The sequence below is a fragment of the Carlito syrichta genome, unplaced genomic scaffold (genome assembly GCF_000164805.1).
Source record: "Carlito syrichta isolate Samal-C Ts95f unplaced genomic scaffold, Tarsius_syrichta-2.0.1 Scaffold314847, whole genome shotgun sequence".
Lineage (NCBI taxonomy): Eukaryota > Metazoa > Chordata > Mammalia > Primates > Tarsiidae > Carlito > Carlito syrichta.
The window spans coordinates 400511-412209 of record NW_007258943.1 but is presented as its reverse complement, the minus strand read 5'-3'; the positions used below and the strand labels follow the sequence as shown (position 1 = coordinate 412209).

Sequence of the window (11699 nt, the reverse complement as noted above, 5' to 3'; positions counted from 1 at the left end):
AAAAAAAAAAAAAAAAAAGAAGGTTCTAGGCTGGATGGGATGGCTCATGCCTGTAATTCCAGTACTTTGGGAGACTGAGACAAGAAGATTGCCTGAGCCCAGAAGTGAGAGCAACCAGGGCAACATGATGAGAACTTATCTCTAAAATAAAAAATATATGTATATATATTAGCCAGGCATCGTGGCGCACAACTGTAGTCCCAGCTACTTGGAAGACTGAGGTGGAAGGATTGACTACCTGCATCCAAAAGGTCAAAGCTGTAGCAGGCATAACTATGCCATTACACTCCAGCCTGGGTGACAGAGTGAAACTCCAACTCAAAAAAACAAAAATAAAAAAGAACAAGAAGATATCCTTATGCAAAACAGGAACTTTTGTGTGTGTGTGTGTCAGAGTCTCACTCTGTCACCCAGGCTGGAACGCAGTGGCATGCTCACAGCCACCGCAGCCTCGAGCTGCTGGGCTCAGGCAATCCTTCTGCCTCCAAGTAGCTTTCCAAGTAGCTGAAGCTACAGACACGCCCAGCTAATTGTATGATTTATTGTAGAGACGAGGTCTTGCCATGTAGCACAGGTTGGTCTCGAACCCCTAAGCTTAGGCAGTCCTCTTGTCTCTGCCTCCCAAAGTGCTTGGAATACAGGCGTGAGCTAAAGTACCTGGCTCAAAACAGAAACCTTGATCCCTATCTACCTCACACCATACATATACACAAATAGTAGTTCAAAATAAATCATAGACCTAAATAAGTTAAATGACAAATTAATGATAAAGCATCTCAAAAACACATAAAAACATCTTCACAGTCTAGCAAAACTACTACAAGAAAAGATTAAAAGCAGGATATTTTTTAAAAACTATAACATCTACAACTCAATACAATCCAATTTTAAAAATAGACAAAGGGCCGGGCTCAGTGGTTCAGCCTGTAATCCCAGTACTTTGGGAGGCCAAGGCAAGTGGATTGCTGGAGTCTGCAGGTTCGAGACCAGCCAGCCCAACTTGGCAAGACCTCGTTTCTACAATAAATAAAAAATTGGCCAGACCTGGTAGCGCGCACCTATAGTTCCAGCTACTTGGAAGGCTGAGATGGAAGGATGACTAGAGCCCAGCAGGTCGACACTGGGGTTGCAGTGAGTGTGCCACACTGGAGTGTGACACTCCAACCGGGGCGAAGAGTGGGACTCCAACTTAAAAAAAAAAAATAGACAACAAACTTGAACAAACATCTTACAAAGGATATACAAATGGCTAAAAGCACATGAAACAAGTAATATCAATATTAATCATAGAAATATATAAACTAAGGCCGGCCACAGTAGTTCACGCCTATAATCCCAGTACTTTGGGAGGCTGAGGTGAGAGGATTGCCTGAGCCTGCAGGTTCAAGACCAGCCTGGGCAACTTGGCAAGACCTTGTCTCTATAATAAATCAAAAAATTAGCCGGGCCTGATAGCACGCACCTGTAGTTCTAGCTACTTGGAAGGCTGAGGTGGAAGAATCGCCTGAGCCTAGCAGGTCAAGGCTGTGGTGGCCAGGAGCGTGCCACTGCCCTCCAGCCTAGGTGACAGAGTGAGACTCCAACTCAAAAAAAAAAAAAAAAAGAAATATAAATTAAAAGCACAGACTATATACCCGTTAGGATGACCAAAATTTATAAGACTGAAAACAACCAATTGTTAATAAGAATGTAGAGCAATCCAAACTCTCACACATTGCTGGTGGTGGGTAAAACAGTAAAAAAAAGCTTTAGTCGTTTCTTATAAAGCTACATCTATTCTATTGTCCAATAATTCCATTCCTAGGTATTTATCCAAGAGAAATAAAAACATAAGCCCACAAAAGGCCTCATACAATAATATTTTGCTTTATTCATAAGAGTCAATTTCTGTCAACAAGCAAACGAAACCCATGGTGTAATCATTAACAGTCTACTTATTACTCAGCAATAAGAAGAAATAAAATACTGATATATACAACAACCTAGATGAATTTCAAAAACATGGTGAGTAAAAGAAGCCAGGCACAAGAACATATACTGTATGTTACCATGAATATGACATTCTAGAGCAGGTGAACATAATCTATGGTTAAAAAAAAAACAGCAGATGTCTGGGGCGGTGGCACGGAGATTAAACTGGAAAGGGTCACTAGGGATCTTTCTGAGATGACAAAAATGTCCTATATCTTGACAGGAGTGTAAGTTACATGGGTGGGAACATTTGTCAAACTACACGGTTAAGTTTTGTGCATTACAATGCATGTAAATTTTATCCCCCCCAAAAATTTTTTAAATGTAGTAGAGGTGTGAACAGAGGTACTACTAAAACAAGTGGTAGAATATTAATTGTTGATACTAGGTGATGGAAGTTCACTTTACTGTTTTGTTCATTTTACATATGTTTGAACTTTTCCATAATTAAAGGTTTTTAAAAAATAACTTCCTAGCTGGGTGTAGTGGCTCATGCCTATAATCCCAGCACTCTGGGAGGCCGAGGTGAGAGGATTACCTGAACCCACAGGTTTGACACCAGCCTGGGCAACTTGGCAAGACCTCAGCTCTACAATAAATCAAAAACTTAGCCAGGCATGGTGGTGAGTGCCTGTAGTTCCAGCTACTTAGAAGGCTGAGGTGGAAGGATCGCCTGAGCCCAGCAGGTGGAGGTCCACTGCACTCCAGCCTGGGCGACAGAGTAAGACTCCAACTCAAAAACAATAAAAAATAAGTAACTTCTCTTAATTCCCCCTCAGTGGAGGGGCAGAATTAGTAATCACTGCCCTTCACATAAATTAAAATATCTTACTAAGGCATTCTCTAAGCTTTTCTATGCCAAAAAATCCCCACTTTACATTTTTTCTTATTTGTCATAGTTACAGCTCACCTTGAAATCTGTTCATGTTTTCCATATCTTGTTTACATGCTATGGAAGAAATGGACTGGAGCTAACACTTCAACCTCTACTACATGCCTCACAGTATTCTACCTACTTTAAATACATTACCCACTAAAATCACAATATTAAATTTAGCATATAAAATTTTAATCCTTAGAGTAATTACGGTTAACAATAATCAACTGGACATTTCAAAATAGCCAGAAGGCCAGGTGCAGTGGTCATGCCTATAATCCCAGCACTTTGGGAGGCCAAAGCAAGAGGACTGTTTGAGTCCAGGGGTTAGAGACCAGCCTAGGCAACTTGGTGAGTCTTCGTCTCTACAATAAATTAAAAGAGCAGCTGGGTGTGGTGGTGCACACCTGTGGTTCCAGGTACTTGGAAGGCTGAGGCAGAAGGATCACCTGAGCCCAAGCAGGTCGAGGCTGCGGTGGCCATGATTGTGCCACTGCACTGCAGCCGGGGTGACAGAGTGAAACTCCTACTCAAAAAAAAAAAAAACATAGCTAGAAGAGAATAATTTGAATGTTCCTAACATAAAGATATTCTAACCAAGGAGTAAAAGCTACAAGAAGGGAAAAAAAGATAAATATTTAAGATGATATACCAATTACCCTGATTTGATTATATGAATGTATTAAATTATCACACGTACCTCCAAAATATGTATATCTAATATATATCAATAAAAATACCAATAAAAATGTAATCTTATCTGTTTACTACTTTATTACTTATCTCCCTCACTAGAGTTTAGGTTGAACGGCAACACAGATCTTATCTTGTTCTTGTTCACTATTTCTTCACACCCAGCATATAGTTGGTACTCAGTAAACATGTGTAAACAAAATAATTAAAGAAGAACATCAGAGCTCCTAAGTACCTAGTTTAGCTCTCTCTGGGGCAATGTAAGTCATTTCCCATTCTAGCTATATACATCTTATTTAGCCTTTATTCTTATTGGCATCTATATCAATTGCTGTTGTGTATTTGTTTCAAGTGGAATAGAATGATGTGTTTTAAAATTTCCTATTTTTTCTTTATTCAAATATGTAATATATAGTAAATGAATGTATTCTACATATATTCCAACAAATCTTTAAATGATATGTGATTTCAATATACAGTGTTACTTTTACTTTTTCTGCTTGTATTCATATGGATAAAGAAAAAAATTCTAATGTCTTTTTTTTTTGGAGACACTATGCTGCCCATATTCCAATGCATTTTGATGATCTTTTTTTAAAAAAAAATAGAGTCACCACCATAATAAAGCTTAAAAACCCTAGCAAATATTGAGAATTTAGAGTTCCTTACAGAGGGGTAAATCAGTTAAAATATTACTGAGATAGTAACAGACCTGAAACTAAAACATCAATTTTACTTCAAAAGGAATCATAAAATACAAAAATTGAGGAAAATAGCTGTTAACTACAGTAAGCCAGTGGTAAAGACCTTGCCTTTTCCTCATTAGTTAAGCAAAATACTCTACCCAGGAAGTTGGTAGTTTCTCCAACCAACTAGAAAAACTTTGAACAGATTTTTTAACATTTCAAGGGAGAAGGCAAGAGAGACGTAAACATCAGGAGAAACAAAATCACTCACAAAGAATAACATTATATAAATAAAACTTTATTATTTAAAAAAAGCATTTCACAAATGTCTTACATACATCATTTGCCAGAGATTCAAATCCAAATTCTTCCAAATGTCATTTTACGTGTATAGATTATACATCACTTTAAAAAACATTTGAACATATGTGCCAAATGCAGCAAAGGGCTGAAAAACAGAAGTTTCAATGTAAATACTCATTTAGAGACACCAGCAAATAGATCTGACCTTTTCAAGCGGCTTTCCCAAAGAGTTTCCAATCAGTTTCCAGTCATTCAAGACTTCTTCAACTTTGGAGATAAACCTAGGAAGGGGGGAATAAAACCTTCTAAATATATATAACAGCACATTTTTTTCTATTGTTATACAATTTCTTTCAAAATGTATTTTTTAGATTTTAACCAGAGAAGGCTCAGTAAGTTTAGTATTGTTGCCTAATTTATGGATATGAAATAAAAGTAAAAACAGCCGGGCTCGGTGGCTCAGCCTGTAATCCCGCGCCTTTGGGAGGCTGAGGTGAGTGGATTGCCTGAGCCCGTGGGTTCGAGACCCGCCTGGGCAGCAAGACCTCATCTCTACAATAAATCAAAAAATCAGCTGGGCGTGGTAGCACATGCCTGTAATTCCGGCTACTCGGAAGGCTGAGGCGGAAGGATCGCCGGAGCCCAGCAGGTCGAGGCTGCGGTGGCCGGGAGCGGCCACTGCACTCTAGTCTGGGCGACAGAGTGAGACTCCACCTCAAAAAAAAAAAATAAATAAAAGTAAAAACAATCTTTAACTCAAAAATTCTTAACATTTTGATTCTTTACATCTACTCCTTACCAAACAAAAGCATTCTGGCTTCTATAAAATATAAATTAAGTGTTAATAAGCCCCTCTCTTACAATGAATCCAGGGCAGGCAGGATGATTTAAGCCTGTAATTCCAGCACTTTGGGTGGTTGAGGCAAGAGGACTGCTTAAGCCTAGTAGTTCAAGACCAGCCTAGGCAACATAGCAAGACCTCACATCTACAAAAATTTTTTTTTTTAATTAGCGAGGCATGGTGGCACGAGCCTATAGTTCCAGCTACTTGGGGCTGAGGCAGGAGGATTGTCTAAGGAGGCCGAGGTTGCGGTGAGCCATGTTTGTGCTGCTGTACTCCAACCCAGGTGACATAGTGAAACCCTGACTCAAAAAAAATAAAATTAAACGAATACAATAAATTAGGGACAGAAATGAAAACTGACAGACTAAAATGATATTAAAGAAAATTATGAAACTGATAGTCTATCCTCTACCAAAAATAACTGACCTATTTAAATCAATTTTTTCTTTAAGTACATTTAAGAATTCCCAGATTTGTCCCCCTCTCTACCAAAAAAGTAAACATTATTTGGGAAATTTGCTCGTTAAAATAAAACAAGTTTTAAGGGACAGTTGATAAATTGAAATTAGATTTGTCAGCTTTAAGGAATAACTGACAGACTTAAAAACTATTCCATATCTGATCTTTAAATCAAATAATCAAGAAGACCTATTAAAAAGGGAACTAAATTTTGACTAACAACAAAATCAACATCAGCAAATGAAAACTGTCAAATCTCAGTGGCAGTATTAAATACGTTAAAAGACACTTTCAGAAAACTTGTTATTACTCTAAGAAGTTGACTTATATAAGTCAAGTATGATGTAATCTAATGGCAACAATGCTAGTGATACCTAGGAAGTATCACTAGAGTAAAAGCATCAGATTTCTCCTTCAGTGACATAAATATTTACATTTCTTGTTTAAGTTGCAATGAGGTAATGATACTTTTGCTTATGATCCAACTGAAGCTTCTCATAATTCTCTTTAAAATTAAATGTGGGGCAACCCCTTTGGGTCCCCTCCCGCTGTGGGAGCTTTTCTGTTCTCTCAATAAATCCTGCTTTCTCAAAAAGAAAAAAAAAGTTAAATGTGGCATTAATTTATATACTGATTCACTTTTGTGGGAGGCAGTCTAATGATAATTACTAGTTCTGAAAATAAGTTCTTTAGAAACAGGTTTACAAAAAAGAATTCAAAATATATCCATAGATGACAAAAATCTGCACGAAATATAAACTGCATTTATAAAGGTAAAAAACTGGCTGGGCACAGTGGCTCTTGCCTATAATCTCAGCACTTTGGGAGGCCTAGGTGAGAGGATTGGCTGAGCCCAAGGATTCGAAACCAGCCTGGGCGACTTGGTAAGACCTCATCTCTACAATAAACAAAAAAAATTAGCCAGGCATGGTGGCACATGCCTGTAGTTCCAGCTACTCAGAAGGCTGAGGCAGAAGGATCACCTGAGCCCAGCAGGTTAAGGCTGTGGTAGCTGTGAGTGTGCCACTGCACTCCAGCCTGAGCAAGAAATTCCGACTCAAAAAAAAATCGGAAGCTACCTTAACATCCAACTGCAGCAAACAGTTGTAAATTAATGGTACATACACTTGATGGACTAATACATACCCACTCATTAAAAAATATGCTTTGAAGAACATTTGAGGAAATAAGAAAATGTTTTTAAGTTAAATGAAAAAATGAAAGCTATAGAAATAAGTTAAATATCAATGTTAAATATGATTTAATCCAGAAGTTTATAATGCACAAATTAGAAAATATGTCAAAAAATTATTTTCTAAAAAAAAAGTAATAGCATTTTCCAGAGGCAAGTTTACAAGTTATTTCTTTTATTCGACTATAAAGTATTATTGTTACAGTAAAAATAATTTAAAATATTTTTCACAGTAAAAGAAGGGACATCTTAAAATACTCATGAATTCTATCAATATTAGCTAAAAGAGAAAATTTGGACTCTGTACTACAAGTATTGAAATTTGACTAGAAAATTTAAGTAACTTTTTCCTTAAAAGCTCTCCAGATCTTAGCTGAAGGATCATTTCCTGACTCTTTATTCTACATTAGGTTCCTTTGTTATATGCTCTTATAAGACCAGGTTTCTTTCTCTACCTAGCTCTTTTGTAAATTTGTACTTAGACTAATTTGTATTATTTGATTCATGTCTGCCTGCCACTAGACTGTACATTCAACAAGAGAGGAAACCATACTTGTTTTTACTAAACACCACATCCATAAATCCCTGACGCTGTGCATTATGCTTGACACACGGGCATTCAATAAACATTTCTTCAGTGGACAAATGTTAAAAAGATTTATGGGTTTCTACATAGTTCTCTCAATAAATTGTATAGTTCATAACAAACTGTATTGACAAGAACTTTCATTCAAACATTAAGAGTGATAATTTTCCCATTCAAAACTCTGACGTTTCCTTACCCCTATCCTCCAAGATCTGAATTACATTTTTCTAACTACCTTCAAGACATCAAGTTATTTCAACTCAAGACTGTACTCTTTTCACCCTTGACACTTCCATATCTTCATTCTTTTAGGCAAAAAACTGCAGTTCCATGTCTGATTCTTCTTCCCACTCCATTTAATCCAGCGTATCTACCTAAATCTTTGAAATACCTTATAATATGCCCTCCCAGCCTCCATTTCTCTCCAGTCCCCAAATCACCATCCTACTATGAAGGAAGGTAAGTCTCTCACCTTTATTTGACCTCATGACTTGAAACCTCTCACATCATATCAACTGGCCACTCTAAAATCAAGGGTCTTTCACTATTGTTTTAAGCAGTGATTCTTTTCTAACTGTGGTCTCCAGACCAGCAGCATCTGTACCACCTAGGACCAAGTTAGAAATGTAAATTTTGGGTCCCACCTCAGACCTACAGAATTAGAAACTCTAAAGGTGGGACCCAGCAATCTGACTCTACTTCAAAGACTCACTAATCAAAAACACCAAATTCCTTAACTTAACTTTGGACGCTGTCCATAACCTGATCCCATCTTCCTTAATCTTATTCCCTTCAACAGATACTTTTCATTCTAGTTAAGGCATATTTCTTCAGGAAGACCCAAAAGTTCCTTCTCTCCTATGTCTCTACCCATGTCAGTTCATTCTAATGTCTAACACCACTTCCCACTTTCAAGTCGCAGCTCATTTCCTATCTTTTCTAAGAAAACACCGCCAACTGTTGTAGTCCACCACAATACCACCCCTACTCAAACTACTATTTTTATAGTTAGTACCAACTACCTCACATTTTAACTGTCTGCTGTTTAGGTGGATCAAGTTTCTGTTTTTCCCTTGGTATACAGCTCTGAATGCAGAGTATCTGCTCAATAGTCTTGCCAGTGTGGTTATGTCTCACTGACTCTTCTTTGGGGGGTGGGGAGGGGGATACCACAGACCACACTATTATTCCAAAAGGGATCTTTTATGTTTTCCTATGCCATCTAATGACACGATCTCCACAGATTTCCTCTCTCAACTGGAAAGATTATAATATGCTGTAACACTCTAAATAACTGATCTCAGCACCCATAAATCTGAAGAGTTTCAGTGAAACCGAACAGAAAACTTCTCTATCTAGGCTATCACTTCTGCACAAACTTGGCTTTCAACTAATTTCGGGAAAACCAGTTTCACCCACACAGCTGTTCATCTGACTTGGAAAGTCACAGGAAGCCTGAGCACATTACCCACTGAAATGAAACTTGAATCAAAGCGTGCCAAAGCCATACGCAGACTTTTCAAGAAGGTTATTCTAAAAGACAGGGTGGAGATGGCGGGAGTGTGGCAGACGGACAACCACCAATACTCCGAAGAAAGGCCTCCTCCTGAAAAGGATACACCAGCGGGCACGGAAAGAAAAAAAGCACCTGCGAAGTTTACTGCTTACGATAACAAAATGAGTTACACGTAAATGAAAACAGGAACGGCAGTGACAGCTTTGGACACTGTTCTTGCGGGTGGGCAATAAGCAGGAAGTCAAAGGTCTAGGAAAAGTGGTCTGAGAGCAGGAAAAACAAAACTTTTTGAGAGCCTGAGTCTCAAGTGCTTGGCTGACGGAGGCGGGCCGGGACTTGTCAGACGCGAGACAAGGAAGAGGCTACGGATGATAAAAGGCGGAGACCCGCGGGCCCTGGTATTACTTTTCCCGCAGAATTGGCGTCACATGCGGTGTGTCTGGGTCAGGGACGCTGGAAGACGCCGGGGCCCAAGGTGCTGGAAACCAAAGATGCGACACACTCACCTTTCCCATTCCGAGGCAGTGGTAAAGTCCGTGATCTCAAATACCTCGGACTCGGGCTGCGGGAAGGGGAAGAAAACAAAGAGATTGAGCCCCTAGGCGACAACGCGGAGGAGCGAACTGAGACGGTGACAGGGAAAAGTAGGAAGCAAACACCTCACCTCACTGTCGGCAGCCATCTTGAGGAGCGCCGTGTCAGGCGCTGGGGCTGCCGGGAAGGAGAGCGGAAGAGCGGGGGAAGGAAGGAGGTGAGTTGTCGTGGGCGGGGACTGGGCGGGGCCTCCACGAAGCTCCGCCCACGTCCCACGGAGGCTCCGCCCTCGGCTCGTGAGTCCTGCCCTGGACCGGGAGATTGCTCCACCCCCCCCCACCCCCCCCCCCCCCCCCACCCCCCACCCCCGTCAGGAACCCTCAACTGGTTTAATAAAATTTGAAAGTGTCCCGTAGAGTACCACTGCCGTTCCTGTTTTCATTTACGTGTAACTCATTTTGTTATCGTAAGCAGTAAACTTCGCAGGTGCTTTTTTTCTTTCCGTGCCCGCTGGTGTATCCTTTTCAGGAGGAGGCCTTTCTTCGGAGTATTGGTGGTTGTCCATCTGCCACACTCCCACCATCTCCACCCTGTCTTTTAAAATAACCTTTCTGAAAAGTCTGCGTCTGGCTTTGGCACGCTTTGATTCAAGTTTCATTTTCTACAGAAAGGGAACAGAAGCGAGGAGGTAGAACAAGGCCCTAGACTCGTGTGGATCTAAGATTATATTTTAAAAACCTAAAGCATATTGGGGTTCGTTTTCATTCAACCTCTATTTATTGACTGCAAGATACTGGGCTCGGTGCTGTAATATCCACCCTTCCTATCTCCCCACCCCTATTCTTGCTCTGTCTCCCCCCTTTTTTATTTTAAGTCATGAAATAAAATCATCATATCAGTTATCTGGTGTCTGGAAAAAGCAGCATGTTGTTCAAGGAACACTTCACTTTTTAATCTATTGAAGAACAGAAGGGCTGTCAGCTAGCAATTAAGAATTCTATCTCAGGCAACCCCTTCGGGTCCCCTCCTGCTGTGGTAGCTTTTCTGTCTTCTCAATAAATTCTGCTTTTAAAAAAAGAATTATATCTCATACATACTGAATATTTACAAATAAAATGATACCTGGGATTGTCTTTAAAATAATAGGAAGGGAAAGTTGGTGGGGCTAGGAATGAAATAAAAACTATATAAGTGGTAACTGTTTAAGCTGGTGATAGGTACATTGTGTTTATTATTCCATTTCTTCTACTTTTGTTTAGGTTTGAAATTTTTCATAATTAAAGTTTAAAAAATTAAATCTTATTTAATGAGTTTTGCAACCCATAGAGGAAAATTTGGAAACTAAGAAATGCAGCTTTAGTAATAAAAATTCTTTATCTTAAAATAAGGCCTGGGCAACATAGTAAAGGTCCATCTCTAAAAAAAAATTTTTTTTTTTTGGCCAGACTTTTGGCTCAGCCTGTAATCCCAGCACTTTGGGAGGTGAGAGGATTGCCTGAGCAATTGAGCAATTGAGGGTTCAAGACCAACCTGGGCAACTTGGTGAGACCTCGTCTCTATAATAAATCACAAATACTAGCCGGGCATGGTGGCGTGCGTCTGTAGTTCCAGCTACTTGAAAGGCTAAGGTGGAAGGATTGCCTGACCTAGCAGGTTGAGGCTGTGGTGGCCATGAGCATGCGACAGCACTCCAGCCTGGGGGACAAGAGTGAGACTACAACACACACACACAAAAATTGAAAGTTGAAATGAGTTTTTTTGTTGATTTTTTTTTAAGAGTCAGAGTCTCGCTCTGTTGCCCAAGCTGGAGCGCAGTGGCACAATCATGGATACTGCAGCCTCGATCAGCTGGGCTCACGTGATCCTTCCACCTCAGCTTTTTAAATAGCTGGGACTACAGGCACATGCCACAATTCCCTGCTAATTCTTTTTTTAATTGTAAAGTTGAGGTCTCACCACGTTGCCCAGGCTGGTCTCAAATTCCTGGACTCAGGTTAACCTCTCGCCTCAACCTCCCAAAGTTCTGAGATTACAGGCA

General features: G+C 39.8%; 1 protein-coding gene across 1 annotated transcript in view; it reads right to left on the bottom strand.

Annotated features, from left to right (window-relative positions):
- The window catches only part of RAB3GAP1 (RAB3 GTPase activating protein catalytic subunit 1), a gene marked incomplete at its 3' end in the record, with an annotated part of 76359 nt that extends 66508 nt beyond the window's left edge, over nucleotides 1-9851 (bottom strand). The window contains exons 1-3 of the mRNA XM_008072092.1: nucleotides 9792-9851; nucleotides 9634-9689; nucleotides 4736-4811 (exon numbers count right to left, since the gene is read on the bottom strand). Of these exons, the coding sequence (XP_008070283.1) occupies nucleotides 4736-4811; nucleotides 9634-9689; nucleotides 9792-9809 (150 nt within the window). The remainder of the gene's footprint in view (nucleotides 1-4735; nucleotides 4812-9633; nucleotides 9690-9791) is intronic.
- Between the last annotated feature and the right edge of the window lie 1848 nt (nucleotides 9852-11699).